The 18,039-nt window shown below is 48.3% G+C and overlaps 1 protein-coding gene across 1 annotated transcript in view; it reads left to right on the top strand.

The window, feature by feature from the left end:
- Positions 1-13,151, top strand: part of LOC135814726 (nuclear pore membrane glycoprotein 210-like) — a 35,496-nt gene extending 22,345 nt beyond the window's left edge. The window contains exons 27-44 of the mRNA XM_065327895.1: positions 9-134; positions 1,482-1,609; positions 1,974-2,145; positions 2,474-2,536; positions 2,992-3,162; positions 3,648-3,728; positions 3,976-4,104; positions 4,370-4,617; positions 5,049-5,232; positions 5,462-5,634; positions 5,950-6,034; positions 6,621-6,756; positions 7,192-7,328; positions 8,057-8,284; positions 9,920-10,099; positions 10,355-10,516; positions 10,714-11,053; positions 11,736-13,151. Of these exons, the coding sequence (XP_065183967.1) occupies positions 9-134; positions 1,482-1,609; positions 1,974-2,145; positions 2,474-2,536; positions 2,992-3,162; positions 3,648-3,728; positions 3,976-4,104; positions 4,370-4,617; positions 5,049-5,232; positions 5,462-5,634; positions 5,950-6,034; positions 6,621-6,756; positions 7,192-7,328; positions 8,057-8,284; positions 9,920-10,099; positions 10,355-10,516; positions 10,714-11,053; positions 11,736-12,124 (3,132 nt within the window). The 3' untranslated portion in view covers positions 12,125-13,151. The remainder of the gene's footprint in view (positions 1-8; positions 135-1,481; positions 1,610-1,973; positions 2,146-2,473; positions 2,537-2,991; positions 3,163-3,647; positions 3,729-3,975; positions 4,105-4,369; positions 4,618-5,048; positions 5,233-5,461; positions 5,635-5,949; positions 6,035-6,620; positions 6,757-7,191; positions 7,329-8,056; positions 8,285-9,919; positions 10,100-10,354; positions 10,517-10,713; positions 11,054-11,735) is intronic.
- Positions 13,152-18,039: the final 4,888 nt, after the last annotated feature.

Here is an 18,039-nt window from a genome sequence, read left to right as displayed (position 1 = left end):
TGGCACAGGTTTTGCCACAAGCTGGTGGTCAGATGTCAGCCATTGTCAACGACCAGTGTTTGGTGTTGGAACCAATGAGAACCAAGATCCGCATCTTGGATGGCAGCAATATTGAGCTTACTGTAGCTGACATGGTGAGGATCGTATCAATTTGTATGGGACAGGCGTGCCTCATGTTCTCCAAAGCAGAATTGAGAAAAAAACATTTGTGCTGCTCTATTGTATTCTTGAATTTGTGTTCTTATCTGGTCACAATAAGCTTGTTGCTGCCAATAAAAAGCCTGTATGGTTTGGTAAACTTGTCTGCTTCCAAACCAAACTGATAAGTTGCAGTGTGACATCGAGCCCCTTTGAAGGCTTTGTTGGTTTCAGGGTTCATATTTTCTATTTGAAGTACACATGCCTGTTGACCAATAAGCTACATTCTGACAAGATTAACTCTTGTGTAATCAATTGTGCTAGTGAAACCTATATCAGATCAACTCTGATTTAGCCACTCGCACTAGTAGCGAGTATTACCTTCACTGGGGGCAGGGGTAAATGCAGTTGGATCCTGGGGCATATACCCTGATGCCGTCAGTCCTTTTTCTCCACTCTGTCCTCACTCACTGACTACGGTGTGGTGAGCCCATAAGTGGGGTCATATTTCCAAGTCCACCCAGAGTTTGGGATCTGTAGGTCATCAGCTGCCGGGCGGTTCAATAGCCAATTGAATCGTCTTTCCAAGATTTCTTCTGAATCTCTCTCTCTCCTCTCTCTCTCTCTCTCTCTCTCTCTCCTCTCCTCTCCTCTCCTCTCCCAATGGTAGACCCACGTGGCCAGTTTCTGGCAGTGAGCATGTACACGTACCTGTAGATGGTGTAGTGTTGAGTTTGCATGGTTGTCATTGTGAGACTGGAGGAACACATTACTACCTCATATAGTGTGCTTCAACCACCCACTCTGGGAGGGAACTGTCCACTCCTAATCCTATTCATTGCTTACTGCAGCAACTACGTGTACACGGAGACCCCCTCGATTTAGGCTAAGGCCTGTGGAGAATCCATAGATACCAAATACATGTAGGTAATGGCATCGTGTAACTGTTATGATACTGCATGTATCTATCAACTGAAGTACATGTACCGTAAAGTACCGTTGATCCGCCCCCTCTCTAATTCCTGCCCCCTGTCGATTTTCTCCTTGTGAAGCGACTTCGGCGTATACAACGAAATACGATGTTGAACCGACGCATGCACTGCTGTACACAATACTTGCCAATCCAGGATCAAAATGTGCACAATCCAGCACATTGAGTCTGATCCTCTACGTTGTTGTACATCGTACTGCACTTGACAGCCTTGATCTAATTCCCGCCCCCTGCCGAAAACCCAGCTGCGAAGCGACATGGCGTGGGGGCGGATAAACGGTACTTTACGGTACATGTAACGACTATTTCACCCGTCCGCCACTCTTCCATTGCTATGATTGTCTGTGTGCAGGTGATGACTGGCAAACATCTAGTAGCCGCTGTGCGAGTCCTGGACACCAACGACGAGCCGTTTGAGCTGGAGCAATACCAGCACATGAACCTGAGGCCATTGCTCATCGGGCCCTTCATCTCTGCTGCGTAAGTCCAAGGGCTAGTATTGGTCTGCCAGGACGTCTGTTTTGTCATGTACGCCGATTGAGTATTACAGTGTATGTGTAGTTACGTCACCGTGTACATACCGGAGTTCTATACTTACTGAAGTCCAAGCCTGTTTGTTCTTGGATGCCCGACAGTACTCTAGTAGGATAGGACTGAAGTAGCATTTGAAAAGCCCGGCAAGATCACACCCACACGAATGACAGTAACATCACCAGCGGGCCCAGTGACGTAACATCACCTGCAGTGGCCGCTGACGTATGCATGACCACTTGAAGTGTAGATGTGATCGTTGATGTGTCTCTGAAACAAAAAGCGCGTGGCTTTGCACTACCTGTTTGTACAGGCCGGCTGGCACCAGTGCTGCACCCAAGACTGTCCTACCACTGCCCAGTGGTATGCAGCCCAACAGCCTGCTGTATGTCATCGAGGGAGTGCAGGAGGGCGATGCACAGCTCTTGTTCAATGCCACGCTGCGTTCTAACCGCGTCATCACCAGCGAGGCCGCTAAGATTCAGGTAAGTACCTGTAGGATGCGTGAGAGTGTTTGTCGATAAAGTGAATTGAGACAATGTGTCTACATCCACAGGCTAGCGACATCTAGCCGAGTGTCAGAATACTGCTGTTAAGACTTGTTGACAGTATGTAGCCCCATGGATGGTGACTGTTTTGGTCCACCTCTCTTGTGTAGCCATATCACCTCTCATTGTTCTCTTTTTTCATATGGCAGCCTGACTCAATACCATTGCAAGTGAACTATGTGTTGTTTGTATTCTGTCAGTTTCTCGGGTTTCTACTACTAAAGTACAAGTATTAGTGTTGGTTTCTTATGTTTGTTCTGGTTAGGTGTATTCTCCATTGAGGATCGAGCCCCGTGTTGTTCGTCTAGTGCCGACAGCTCACTACCAGGTATGTGGTGTGTGTGGGTGTGGGTGTGGGTGTGGGTATGGGTGTGGGTGTTGTGGCAGTCCTATGTAGTTACACCCAGTGTGCCGTTGCCTTGGGTAATGATAGCATGCACACAGTGTTCAGTGTAATTCCAGTACTGGCCACTGACCGGGACTGGCTGGATGAGCATGTGCTTATATCAACTGTACATTCTGACCGACTCCATTCGAGCATTGGCTTGGCTTCTTGCATGTTTGTGCATGCGGCTAGCTGCTTATCTGGCTGGCCACTTGCCAGGTGGAGCAATGGTGCTCTGCCAGTTTCTTATGAAAATGGTTGTGCGCACTGATTTAGGGCGACAGCCTTGGCAGACCAAGCCGATATGCACTCTCCTAAGGACAGGAAGGAGTTAATATTCTGCTGCTACTGAGTACTGACAGAGTTTGTTTGATGATGGGTGTGTGCTCTGTTGTCAGGTTCGTGTGACCGGAGGGCCACGGCCACAGCTTGGTGTCACGTTTCACATGGACAACAGTGGCATTGCATCGTGTGACGCTAGCGGTGTGATCACTGCACACACTGTTGGTGAGACTACCTTGACTGGCCATGCTCAGAGCTCCATGGACGGATCAGCCATTCTCACCGAGGTACGTCTTACTCTGTTTGTCAGCCATTCTCACTGAGGTACCGGTAGGTGTTGCTTGGTATATCAGCCTTTCCCACTCAGGTTTGTGTCTTTCTTTACTTCTCTTGGTGAGCTTGATCTCAAGAGGTACTCGTACATGTATATTGACAAGTGGAGCTATGCACAGTGAGGCATCCCTTTCACAACGCAATACCGAATGAGCTGTCTAAATTGCTGTCTACCGGTGTATGCTTTATTCCCGGCCATTGTGTCAGCTTCTTGCTGGGCAGAGTACAGCTGCACGCTTTCAGAGCTTGGCATTACTTACTGTGTTAGTCACAGTGGTATCATCATCACCAGGGAGTCTAAGTTATTTTACGACTCCCTGATCATCATGAAGTGTGATCTCATTGCCCTTGTAGGCGTTGTGACCGTATGCTCTGTGTGTGAGAGCAGGGGGTAACTATGTATCCAAATGTGCGCCTGTGGACCGGCTGTTCTGTGCAGGATACGGTGCGCGTGATTGTCGTTCAGCTGACGGGCGTGAAGATTTACGCTCCGTCCACGCGAGTACTGAGCACAACAGAGGTGAGTGATGAGTACACAACGTCTGCACAACGTCTGCTTTGTTTGCCTTCTCTGGACTTGTAGTACAGAATCTCTTGCCAGAAACCTAGAATTTGCTTTATGCATACTGAATTTGCCATACTATGCCCTACTTTCTGTTGTTGTTGTTGTTGTTGTTGTTGTTGTTGTTGTTGTTGTTGTTGTTGTTGTTGTTGTTGTTGTTGTTGTTGTTGTTGTTGTTGTTGTTGTTGTTGTTGTTGTTTGACAGACATCTGTGTACGCTAAAGGACTTTCTGGAGAAACACCGGTAGTGTTTGGAACCGCTGATCCGCCCATCCAGTTCTACTGGGAGGGCAGTGATGACAACATATTCCAACTGCAGTCTGTATATCGCCGGGTAAGTCTATCAGTGTGCAACACAGTGAAGCCAGGCTATATACTGGTGGGGTATACAAAGCTCTATCATGAGGGGGGGGGGGGGGACAGTATGTTTGTATGCGAAGCTCTACCGTGAGGAGAAGGGGGAGGGGGTTGTCAGTATTATTGTCTTCTCATGCATATATGTCCAGTTCTTGAGTTCGTGAGGTAAGGGGGGCTTCATCCTTAGCCAAGCTCACATATGTATGTATGTGGTGAATTATCCTGCTATTGTATCTGTGTAGGCGGGTGCTGTACTGGATACTGACCTTCAGTTCCCAGCCCGCCTTCTGGCCCGCTCAGCCGGTGATGCCACCATTCGCCTGAGAGCCGAGTGTGGTAACAGCGGTGCATGTAATCCACGTGGTGCTGTATTCCGTGATCAGCTGCGCATCAATGTTGTGGAGAAGTTACACATCGTGCGTCCTACAACAGTTGCCAATGGCTCCTTGTTGATGCCACTGCGATCTACAAGTCAGATTGTCACCAACAGGTTAGTGTGGAGGATGCATTATTACTACAGTGTCATGTGTTTGCTTGCACCCTGTTACAAACCGCACACACGAGCACACGCACCACCACCGCTGCCGCCGCCACTACCACCACCACCACCACCAACACCACCAACACCACCAACACCACCAACACCACCAACAACAACAACATGCATGATTTCATAGCGCTGCTGCGTGTCTCTACTATCATGTACAGTGTAGACTACATGCTAGCAGGTGTGCTTTTAAAGAGTTTAGATACGGTGTGTCCATGCTGTGCTTGTCATCTTGCTACTCACCTTACCTTGGCTCTGCTTTGTGTCTGTCTGTATACATGTATGTGTGTGTGTGTGCGTGCGTTCGTGCGTGTGTATGTGGCTGGGTACGTACGTACGTGCACTAATGCGCGTCCTTGCACCTGTTTTGGCAGAGCTGGACATTGTCTGGTCACGTATCAGCTGCTGTCCGCCTGCGGCAAAGACTGTGCTTCATCCATCATCAAAGTGAACAGCGATGGTGTATTAACATCTAGTGGCGTCACTGGTACATCGCATCTCTTGATCACAGCTCATGAGCACAGCAGCTTCAATCAAACACTCGTCCTGCAAGTGGAGGTTGGTATTCGCTTATGAACCTTTGATTTTGTAGTAGAGTCCACATCTACATTGTTAGTACATTGTGGACTTTTAAAGATCCTCTCTTTGTCAGATTTTAACGTCAAGACATTGCTAGAGTACAGTACATGTATGTGTTGGTTGTGCATGCTTTTGGTCTCCACCAGATCGCCTACGCTCGTGAAAGCTCCTGTGACGGATTTTCTCTGTCTGTGTTTTTCTGCTGCAGGTCAAGCCCATTGCGTCTGTATCTATCCACTCGTACACGGCTGCTCGTGCGGTTGTCGGCCGTCGTCACGCTCTGCCACTGGGGCTACACTCACGCTTCTCCGTGACCCTGCAGGATGATCTTGGACAGCTGATGGACACGTCCAGCACTCAGTTTGTCTATCGGATGACACGGTTGGTGATCTTTTGACAATGCCAAATCATGCCGTTGCAGTGTTATTGAATGAGTGCGATGTGTGGAGTGTACTTAGCATTGCTGTTAGAATACTGCGTGCAGGTGATGCAGGAAGGTGGCAATGGATGCGCTGCTGAACTGAGAACCCTTGCATGTAGTAGTGCTGCACTGTGCATTGCACTGTGTGTCAATACAGTCAACAAGCCAGCTGGAAGTGCTCAAGTCCTTTCCTTTCCTTTCTTTCTTCTTCTGTTGTACTCCATTGGACCGTTGTCTCAAGACTCTTTGTCCCCATCTTCTTCCTTGCCTTTTAGATCGGATGTTGCTCGTCTGCAGACTGGTCCTGAGAACGGTACATTCTACTTGCGTGCTGCCAAGGAAGGCTCTGATGTGCTGCAGGTAATGGAATTGAAGTACCCGTGTTTAACGTCCACCATGACGGCCATTAGGGACCTTTCGCATCTGCTGTGAATTGAATGCGAAACGAAAGTTTGATTCGGCTCGTCCTCGTTGAACACAGATTCAGGTTTTGCAAGTCGTCCTGCTAATTTCCAAGGCAACTACGAATACGGCCGGTAGCTTGGCGTACGCGTGTTTACGCGTACACATGCATGGATCATGGAATCAAGGAAAAATGTGTACCTGGCCAAAAAAGGTGTACCTGGCGGATTCGGAGCGTGTTACAAATGGAGAGGCTTCCATTCGTGAAAACGAGCCTTCATAAGGGACTCGACAAATCCTCGAATCCAGGCGACGAATCAGCATTCGTTTCGTATCCGTACACGTAGTGCGAAAGGTCCGTACTGTGGCCAACCAGACCACAACGAAGTTGGAACCAAAGACAAATTTTGTTTTCTTTCTGTCCAAAATTTATACAGTGGCCATTTTTCGAAAAATCATGTACGAAATATAGCTAACCATGGCATTAATTAACGCAACTGTATCATTGCTCCTGCATTGCTTGTGTGTTCTGTAATGGTGATAGGTTAGCGCCATTGGAGGCCAGTCAATCGTTGAGGACTTCATCAACGTCCATGTAGGCATCGGTATTCTGCCCGCTGACCCTGTTCTTCACATCGGCACAAAAGTGTGTTTTACCACTCACCTTACCGGTGACAACGGTAAGTTTGATGTTGGGCACTCTTGTGTGTTATTTTGTAACTCTTCCTGTTGTTCTCTCTTCTGTGTGTGTATGTGTGCGTTTCTCTCTCTCTCTCTCTCTCTCTCTCTCTCTCTCTCTCTCTCTCTCTCTCTCTCTCTCTCTCTCTCTCTCTCTCTCTCTCTCTCTCTCTCTCTCTCTCTCTCTCTCTCTCTCTCTCTCTCTCTCTCTCTCTCTCTGTCTCTCTCTCTCTCTCTCTCTCTCTCTCTCTCTCTATGAAATCCTTACTTTCAACCCTGATGTGTGTTTGTACTTTGAAGTAAAAACATCCGAGAAGCATCATACAAACTGTCCTTACCGGCATCAGCTATAACAACCTTGCTGACTGTCCTGTGTTGTCTGGTATAGCTATAACAACCTTGCTAACTCAGTAACTGTCCTGTGTTGTCTGGTATAGATGAATCTGGCTACTGGTCGACCAGCAACCCATCCGTGTTGTCCATCGAGGCAGCCACTGGACTTGCACATGCCTTGGCAGTGGGTCACTCCACCATAACATTCCTTGCTGGTGGCACAGAACTTGCCATGGTTGAGGTACGGCTACATGGGTTTGATTGTGTGATATACGTGTCAGTAGGGAGGTTCTGCTCTACGTTTTGGGAACGCGACGCAAAGAATCACGCGAACTTTCTTCGCGTTCCCGTAACGTAAAGAAATGCTGTTCTGCTCTACGTTTCACCTAGAGAAGTCACGTGGAATGTGCACTGGGAATTTCCCCTTCCATATTTGGCAGTTTTCTGCATGCAGTTGATCGATACCCAGCAAATCCGTACACATTTTCTCTGCGTGTGCCACAACGTAGAGAACCTCGTCTCCGCGTAGAAATCTGGAGCCAAAACACGCGAAGCCGCAGACTCTAACCCAGACACCTGCTCTCTACGTGATTTCTCTACGTTTCACGTATAGCAGAACCTCTCTAGTATATGGTGTGATATCCATGCCAATGTGTAGAGATTTCCATATACGTGTGTGTGCATGCGTTCTGCTATTGTGCGTGCGTTCTGCTATTGTGCATGTTCTAAAAGGATAATGTTAGCTCGGACAACATTTACTCTGTAAGCTCCCACATCTCATTTCATAGACAGCTGAAATGTGTTTGTATGTGTGCGTGTGTGTGTGCACGTGTACGTATGTGTGTGTGTGTGTGTGTGTGTGTGTGTGTGTGTGTGTGTGTGTGTGTGTGTGTGTGTGTGTGTGTGTACATGTGATGATGTGTGTGTGTGTGTGCGCGTGTGTGTGTGTTTGCATGCACACATATGCAGGTCTCAGTGAGTCAAGTTGCTGAGGTATCGTTAGATTTGGCTGGCTCGCCGACATTGACCAACGCAGCCAACACACCCATGTCTCAGATCTCTATCCCTGTTGTGTTCTCTACTGGTGCTGAGCATAACAATGGCCGCTTCTCAATCTTCCCTGGTCCAACAGCAGCAGATCAATGTTCACAGAAACTTGTCAGCAGATCTGGTGCTGTCCATTCGGCCACTCAACAGGTATGTGTGTGTCTGTCTGTCTGTCTGTCTGTCTGTCTGTCTGTCTGTCTGTCTGTCTGCTCGTGACTTGAACACTGTTGGTCCCTTCGGGACCTGCCATCATCTCCGGATGGGCATATTGTATTGTATTGTGTGTGTGTGTGCATGTGTGTGTCAAGTTCAAGGTGTGTATGTGTGTGTGTGTGTGTGTGTGTGTGTGCACAGGCGCGTACGCAGGGTCACCTCTAAGGGGGTTTCCAACCGAATCCCGAACAATGACTCGTTTTAACCCCTTCTAAAGAGCCCTAGGATATTTTCAAAATTATGCCTTTTTCGTGTTCTTGGATCATAACTTCAGTTCTACTCACTCAATCTTCATTATCTTGGGCTTCCTGGAAGTGGAAAGGTACCAGGGAGAGAATGAGGTCGACCATGATAGCCAGGACACAGTACATTCATGTACATATCCAGCGCTATAGGCTATCGTGCAGCGACGGTGTGAAAAAATGTCCCAAACTGGGCCAACGCGTCCTGCTCCAGCGATTTCGTTCTTCTTGATCGCAGAGTTTCGACTTTTTGCTGTGTACTCTTGAAAATATCGCAAGTGAAGCCCCTGCAAAGTTGAGCAAGTCAACGTGACGAAAAGTCTCAAATTCTCGATACTCGAGTCGTACTGCGCGCTTTTGAAATTTTGAGATCGCGGCTCAACTTACGAATGGATTATCTAAAGAGACATTGCTCGCAGCGCGCCGCAAATTGTTTCAATCGACAGCTGAGAGTTTTCTATTCGACCTGGATATTTGATCGTTGGATTTGAGCGAGATTTGACTGAGTTACGATCTTTTGACGTTTTGCATTCTTGCAAGATCGGTCGTGCGCCCTACCAAAACTGCCCAAAAACGTTGCTCGTTTGGAACATTTGGGGGGTTTCCGGGCAACGGGACCCCCCCCCCCCCCCCCCCCCTGCGTACGCGCCTGGTGCATGCGCGCGTGCATGTGCGGATGTGTGTCTCTGTGTCTGTGTGTGTAGTTTTATAATGTTGCGGTGACGCCAAGAATATTGACAATGACCTACTGACTTTGCTTGTAGGCTGCTAAGGAGTGGAAAGGATATGGTGGCAACTTGTGGGTCTTTCATGAGCAGGTCTGTCACAGGGTGGTAATTTGAAGCAGGTGATTTAATTAAAGGTGAAGCTGGCCCATAGTCTATTGGTGCTTTGGGGGCAGCAGGTGTTCGAGTCGTCTTGTTTCATTGTGGACACTGCTCATCTTCTCTCTCTCGTCACATCGCCTCTCCAAGCAGTGGCCTCTCCAAGCACCTGCCTCTCCAAGCAAAGTCAGGCACCCAATCCAATGATGGTCTCTTGTGGTTTGAAATATCTCTGGGAATAACCTACAACCTCGTAGTAAAGACATGCTGCTGCCGTTGTGTTGCCACTTTAGAGCTAACCTCTGCCTCACAGCTATGTGCTCTGTATGTGTGTGTGTGCTTGTGACTTTCATGTTAACCATGATGTGTGTTACACCTTGTGTTGATTTGTGCGTGCATGTGTGTGTGTGTGTGCGTGTGCGCGTGTGTGTGTGTGTGTGTGTGCGCGCGTGTGTGTGCGTGCGTGTTTGTGTGTATTTTCTGCTGTTTCTTCCCCTTTGTGTTAGGTACCGTTTTCCTGTGTGCTCAGCAGTGGTGACCGTTACCTGGAGCAAAGCTGGTTGTCTGGGGCATTCCATGTGGAGGGCAAGTTTGACAGTAAAACCGGTGACAGCTATTGCCTGGTGAAGGCACAGGGTGCTGCACATCCCAGCACCTGGTCACAGCCACTGCAGCTCAATGTTCAGGTTAGTAGCCAGTCTACTTCACTGTATAATACTCACTCATTCTCCTGGGAAATAACTCATCAGACTACCAGCTGCTAGCAACTACTACATGCTATGTCCTGGATCTCTTGCCACAAGATCAGTGGTAACTGAGGGGCTCGTGCTTTTCCTGTGAATTTGACGATGGGAACTGCCAACCTTTTTCTATTGTCCAAGTTTGCCCAGATCTCTTTTAACACTGAGCTGTTGTGGTCACTTTGTTGCTGTGCTCTGCAGGTGTCCGACGCGTTCTCCACGTACTCGGTACAGTCCCGGCAGGTGGATATCAGCTTCATTCCGGCGTTCACCATCAACACGGCCCAGTTTGATATCAAGGACAGCCAGCCACCGTCTCACGTGGTCCTCCAGGGACCGCAGGCTCAACTTGCCGCTATCAAGGTACAGAAACAGCAGCAGCAGCAGCTAGCAAGGAAAATAAATTTCTCAAAGGCAGAATTTAAGTTACCATGGCTACATACTAGTAGCTGTCACAATGCAAAATGGGAGATGATGATGATGATTGTTGTGTCAGTCGTGATATGCACTACAAGTATATGTATTTGTTGATGAGAATTTTCAACTTTGTGTGCTTGCAGGCGTCCAGCTCCGAGCCATCGCTGGTCACGATACAGGCAGCGGAGTCCTCTGACCCGGCTGATGGCAGCCTGACGTATCGTCTCAGCATTGCGGCCACAGCCGCGCAGTTCCAGTCCACACGCATTGTCAACGTGGACTTTGTCAGCTCGCTGACGGGACAGCGCGAGGTCGTGGTGGTGACATACACGCCACCCAGCGAGAACCCTACAGCAACATTCACTGCCAATCTGCAAACGGAAGTAGCGCCCAGTGCGTGTGCGCCAGTCGAGTCTCAAGCCACTACGGCTACCCCGGCCACTGCTTCCTCGCCGGCTTCACAGCAAAAAAGCCCGCAGCCAGGTGAGCTGAACTGCTCTTATGTGATGACATGCTTTGAATCGGTCCCGGCACAGTTAGTGTACAGTTGTGTGTGTGGGCGTGCGTGCGTGCGTGCAGGGATTCACTGGCCAGAAAAAGCCACTTCAATCAGCTGTGTGGTGGATACCAGGCTAAAATTAGTGGCGGCCAATTCATCAGCCTTGCAAGCTGTTGAATGGTAATCCCAGCACAAGTTGCTATGTCTAACATATGTGTGTGTGTATGTGTGTGTGCTTTAGAAGTGTGTGTGTGTGTGTGTGTGTGTGTGTGTGTGTGTGTGTGTGTACGTGTGTGTGTGTGTGTGTGTGTGTGTGTGTGTGTGTGTACGTGTGCCCAGCTGGTATAAGCTCGTACAACTTTGAGAAGTTGACTGGCAATTATCTCTTTAGAACGGAAATATAATTTTGTAAGAAAGTCCTGCACTGGGAAAGAGCAACGCATCAACAACCCAAAAGAGGTATGTGCTACTGATGCTGCTCAAAATCAGGGTCGAATAGAGTTTCTAGTGCCATGTTCCACTACTAGTAAGGGAATACTGTGTGTTGCTGTTGTCATTGTGTGCGTGCGTGCGTGCGTGCGCGCGCGTGCGTGTACGTGTGTGTGTGTGTGTGTGTGTGTGCGTGTGTGCGTGTGTGTGCGTGTTCTCTGTACAACCACCCTGCAGGTGTTGTATCATGGATGGCCGAGGAGAGGAACACACCCTACATCCTCGGCCTGGCACTTGTCTTCACTATCCTGGCCGTCCTGATGGCCACGCTGTGCCTGATCCCGGGGCACGCTCGGTCGCCGCCGTCCTCCTCGGCGCCTGGCTCGCCGCAGCAGAGCAACCCGTACAGCACGGGCTTCTCGCCGTCCCGTGGCATGTATAGCCAGCACCAGCACAGCTTCAGCACACCGCCGCCGGCCAGCACAGTGACTGCTAGCCATGGCCATGCTGGTGCGGTGCGCCACTCACCCGAGTACTCTCCGTTCACGCAGTACTCACCTCCACCAGCGGCCACGAAAACATCGCCGTTCGCCCAGGGTCTACTCTCCGAAGACCTGCAACACTAACTAGCATACGCTACAGGTTTTCTCAATGTACATACTAGCTCTGTAGTAGTGTAGGGTTGTCATGGTTGTAGGGTTGTAGGGTTGTCATGGTTGTAGGGGGGCTGTTGGCATACTCTTGTTAACCTTCAAGACTTCTAACCTTTTTTTAAATGAATTCTCCAGGTGTCTTGTACGGTTTCATCGTTGTACCCAGCAACTCAGCTCTTTCTTGAAGTGTAACTTACTGGTGCGCCTTGCAACTGTTTAGCAGCATTTCAAACCGATTTTTATCTTCTGGTCACGAGGTATTTGTTTTGAGGATAATGCGGCCCCATCCGGGTTTTTTTTCATGTCTTCTGGTGCTTCTGCTGCGGTGCTTTCTAAGCTCATGTACTTTCATATCATGTTTTATTTTTTCGATGCTGCTAATTCAGCGTCCAGCAGCCCGCACCTAGCAGCAGCAGCAGCCTCCCGGTGCTCTGCCTTCATTTTTGCAGGAGTGAGCAGAGTAATCTTGCGTCCCGCGTCGTCCTTCTTACTCTCCAGCCCGTCTGTATTTCGGGTGGGGTAGCAGTTTAGCAGTTTTATCGGCCACAATGACACCAGCAGGTACAGCATCCTGTCCAAGTCATCATCTAACACCGCCATCTTCAATTTGTCTCAGTTTCCTGTTCATCATCCTGTAGATCTACACCACCACGCATACCGGTACTACCAAGAGTCCCTAACGGGTTATGGTTGCCTCTTGGTAGCATGCCTTTTTTCTGATCAACAGGGCAACGCTGCTTGCTGCCTTTTGTTGCCTTTTGTTGCTTTTGTTATGCTGTGTACAATTTGTATAAAACTTGTCTGCGCAGCTGTCAAGTCCTTTGTCCTATCCGCCGGTGCCTGCTGCTGTCTTTCTTAAGGCTAGGCTAGGTTGCGCTGTTGTTGATGATATTCACTCATCTCATGTCTTGTTTCACTTTGCTTCTTGCGTTGTGCTGTATGGTGACCAAACCCGGAAAATTCTACCTGAGAAGAAAATCTAAAAGTTCTCCATCCCAAATCCCCTCCTGGGATGATTACTTTTGTAGCCTATCCTGGTTGTGAAATTCACACCTGGAATGATTGGTCAACCGCCCTCGGCCAATCAGAGTTCAGCAAGCGTGTTCTTCTTGGCTTGCTGTTTGCTGAACTCTTGTTGTTTCTGCATGAGGAAGGAGAAACAAGCCGGAAAATTCTACTGGAGAAGAAAATCTAAAAATAGCGGTTGACCTGTCATTTCAGGCGTGAAGCGATTTACTACTTGTACCCATGAACGGTTCCGCTTTATACTTAGCGCTAACAAGAGTACTGTAGAACGGGTAATTCTAGCGACTATTAATTTTAGCATTTTCCCATTGTCAACCGGTTAGCGACGTTATATTTTAGCGATTTGCAGTGATTTTACTCACGGATCACCAGTGCACTACGAACTATGTCTCGGCTTGAAACTTTAGTGAAAATGAGTCGATCGCTAAATTCGCTAGGGTTTTTACGTCGCTAAAATGACCCGTTCTACAGTACATAACCAGGTTATGTACTCTTGTTAGCGCCCATAAGAGATTCCGGAATCCTGCTGACTCATCATTATGACGTCTTTCACATAGCCTTTAGCTCTATAATTTTGTCTGGAGAGTCTGATGGCGATGGCATGCTTGCATACATCCAGTGTGTGACACAGTAGTGACAGTACGCAGATGTTGTCGTTCACATCACTGTGCGGCAATGCGGTGGCTGCAGCTAAACATAGTTTTCCTTGCTGAGCACTTTTCAGTCAAAAGTTGGCGAAAGTTCGTACGACTTTGTTACTCTTTACTCCAGGTTGCAATGGCCAAATCTTCCCCCAAGTTTTCGCTGTGCACAACCTCTCTGGTACAGAGCAGGGAGTAGTAAAATACCTACTCTCTGGTATGGAGCATTTTTTTACAAGAATGATAGCAAGAGTACATAACCCAAGAGTGTGCAACTGCCTGCACAACCTCTATGCTGTGCTGCGACGGCAGAACTTCACATCACGTGACATGGTTCAAAAGGTTATGCTGGCAAACAGTGCAAAGTGACCACAAGAGAGTTGTACCCAAAGCTGGGCTGCGTACAACCCAGTATCTATCATGCACTAGAGTGCAAGGGTTCATCACGTGATGTGAAGTTCTGCCGTCGCAGACCCCATAGCTGGAGTTGCACACTCTTGTTTATCTACTCTTGTTTATCTACTCTTGATGATAGCCACAAACCAACATGGTGCAAAACGCACATGGGTACACATACATGTAACGAAGGCAAGCGAAGCAGTGGAAGCGGGGCAAGAGCAGCTAAACCCGCCAAGGGTCTGGGTATCTACACTGCTCATGCGCACCAAACAGAAAGATATGAAGAAAAAAATGAGCAGGATCACTACAGAGCAAATGAGAAATAAAGGTGCATATTTCATTGCTGCCGTGCCGACATGCTGTCTCGGCTGATCGAGTCCAGGAAAAGACACTGCTGTCCCGGCAGAATTTCAAGTTGACGTCACTTTTATAACGTAATGTGCAGCATACACAAACTATTATCAAGAGTACATAATCCCCCCCCCCCCCCCCCCCCAGAGTTTGCCTCCACTATACTATGGCTGCTGCTTGCTGCCGCAACAGAGTGTTGAAATTCTGGCTGCAAACTCTTGGGAGGGGGCTATCATATTATCAGACGTGGTGTAGCCTGGACCTGTGGCGAAACACCCATTGGATCTTGTACAAACAACATAATGGTCACTGCTGGAATAGCGACATCGGGTAAAACAACTCGTGAATAACGACACAATCTTCAGATCCAGCAGTGAGCATTTGACAGCATACTTTAGACCTCGTGAATAACAACAACTTGTAGCGAATAATCACGGACACGTTTCTCTGCACTATCGAGGATCATTATTTGCAAGATCAGTGACTGTATTGTATTGTATTCTTCATTTGAATTTGTAGGTACACATGAGCAGTACACATGAGCTACACGCTCAATAAGGGGTTTAGGTACGAGGACAAAGGGCTATGCTGTATACGTGTGCTGATTGTGCCACCATCCAACAAGCTACTAAATAGTAAATACGCCCTCTCTCTATCTAGTACACGGGTGCACTCTTGCCACCAGTGAGTTAGCTAGAGAGTAGAGGTGCACCAGTTCGATTGAGAATGTGAGAACGTAGTCCGAGCGGAACGTTGCAGCTTCCTCGGACCCACATCATTCGTGTGACTCAGCACATTGAAGATGGCAAGTGATGTAATTTTGATTCTGAGGACGTACTTCCCTGTTCCAGCTCCCGTCAAAGTTTAGAGAATGTTTGCGGTGTACTCGAGCCTTTGACTCAGCTTGCCGCTACCATGGTTACAACACGATACTAGTTTCAACTACAGTCAACTTTGCGTACCGGTATAACGACACTCGGTGGGGCATCAGAAAAGTGTCCTTATTCGCGAAGTGACCTTTTACACCCGAAGTCTCATATTGAGAATTATGTATTACAGTTAGATGGACGTACTGTACTTTGCTCTCGGCATGGAGATTCTGTCGTTATTCGCGAATCAGTCGTTATTCGCGAATCAGTCGTTATTCGCGAATCAGTCGTTATTCGCGAATCAGTCGTTATATCCGCAGTCGTTATATCCGCAGTCGTTATATCCGCAGTCGTTATATCCGCAGTCGTTATATCCGCAGTCGTTATATCCGCAGTCGTTATATCCGCAGTCGTTATATCCGCAGTCGTTATATCCGCAGTCGTTATATCCGCAGTCGTTATATCCGCAGTCGTTATATCCGCAGTCGTTATATCCGCAGTCGTTATATCCGCAGTCGTTATATCCGCAGTCGTTATATCCGCAGTCGTTATATCCGCAGTCGTTATATCCGCAGTCGTTATATCCGCAGTCGTTATATCCGCAGTCGTTATATCCGCAGTCGTTATATCCGCAGTCGTTATATCCGCAGTCGTTATATCCGCAGTCGTTATATCCGCAGTCGTTATATCCGCAGTCGTTATATCCGCAGTCGTTATATCCGCAGTCGTTATATCCGCAGTCGTTATATCCGCAGTCGTTATATCCGCAGTCGTTATATCCGCAGTCGTTATATCCGCAGTCGTTATATCCGCAGTCGTTATATCCGCAGTCGTTATATCCGCAGTCGTTATATCCGCAGTCGTTATATCCGCAGTCGTTATATCCGCAGTCGTTATATCCGCAGTCGTTATATCCGCAGTCGTTATATCCGCAGTCGTTATATCCGCAGTCGTTATATCCGCAGTCGTTATATCCGCAGTCGTTATATCCGCAGTCGTTATATCCGCAGTCGTTATATCCGCAGTCGTTATATCCGCAGTCGTTATATCCGCAGTCGTTATATCCGCAGTCGTTATATCCGCAGTCGTTATATCCGCAGTCGTTATATCCGCAGTCGTTATATCCGCAGTCGTTATATCCGCAGTCGTTATATCCGCAGTCGTTATATCCGCAGTCGTTATATCCGCAGTCGTTATATCCGCAGTCGTTATATCCGCAGTCGTTATATCCGCAGTCGTTATATCCGCAGTCGTTATATCCGCAGTCGTTATATCCGCAGTCGTTATATCCGCAGTCGTTATATCCGCAGTCGTTATATCCGCAGTCGTTATATCCGCAGTCGTTATATCCGCAGTCGTTATATCCGCAGTCGTTATATCCGCAGTCGTTATATCCGCAGTCGTTATATCCGCAGTCGTTATATCCGCAGTCGTTATTAGCCAAGTTGACTGTACAGTCATGCACAAACTTCCTGTGGGTCAGTAACCATGGTAACAAAGACTCAGTTCTAAAAGTACCTTCCTGGAGCTCACCTCACAATACATTGTACAAAGTGTCGACCGAACGCAGAAGCTAGGGAGTAGGGTACGTCACCTTGCCTTCTATTTAGCACTGTACAGTCTGTACTGTACTTCGATGAGGACGGTGAGATTCAGGAAGATGCTTTGTACGGTAGCTTCTGCGTTCCGTCAGTCTGTATGCGGAAAAGTATTCACTACGTACGAGCGTAGATCTACGAGCGTAGATCTCAAGGTAAGGTGAGGTAGAGAGCGACTGCGGACAGTGATCACGTGAGGAGACAGCGTTTCAGAGCTGCAGAAGGCCTGCAGAGCTCAAACTGTTTTTATTTTTTAAAGGGGAAATTAAGGCAAAAATTAAAATTTCACCAGTTGTAGGGGGTGCTGAGTCGAATGGCCGTGGTCCGAGGAAGCTGAGACGCTCCCTTCCTACTTGAATCCCAATCGAACTCGCGCACTTCCACCGAAACTGGGTGACTGCGCCCTACTAGATGGGGATTTGTATGCAAAATGTCACTAAAAGCGCCATTTCGTTCTTATAAAAGCACGGATGACCGCGATTGGCCCATATGTTGTAGTCTTTTGGACGCTGCGTCGACTGGTTTTGGTCCGAAAAGGCTGCGATGCAGCGTTCCTCCTTTATTCCCAATCGAACATGGTTGAACAAGCGGTCACGTGCTCCTGCGTACGCCAGTCACCTGGTCACCGTGCCTGCAGGGTACAACTTACTAGCCTGTTTGACCTTTTTTGGGTGCAGTCCTGTCACTCGAGTTGAACCTTGGTGTGAAAGTTAGTTGTCGCCTGCTGGCGTGGTGACCAGGTGATTTGGGCACCCAGGAGCACGTGACCGCTTGTTCAAGCATGTTCGATTGGGAATAAAGGAGGAACGCTGCATCGCAGCCTTTTCGGACCAAAACCAGTCGACGCAGCGTCCAAAAGACTACAACATATGGGCCAATCGCGGTCATCCGTGCTTTTATAAGAACGAAATGGCGCTTTTAGTGACATTTTGCATACAAATCCCCATCTAGTAGGGCGCAGTCACCCAGTTTCGGTGGAAGTGCGCGAGTTCGATTGGGATTCA

The sequence above is a fragment of the Sycon ciliatum genome, chromosome 4 (genome assembly GCF_964019385.1).
Source record: "Sycon ciliatum chromosome 4, ocSycCili1.1, whole genome shotgun sequence".
In the NCBI taxonomy this organism is placed as follows: domain Eukaryota; kingdom Metazoa; phylum Porifera; class Calcarea; order Leucosolenida; family Sycettidae; genus Sycon; species Sycon ciliatum.
The sequence above is the reverse complement of the archived record's forward strand: the minus strand, read 5'-3'. Positions and strand labels throughout refer to the sequence as shown.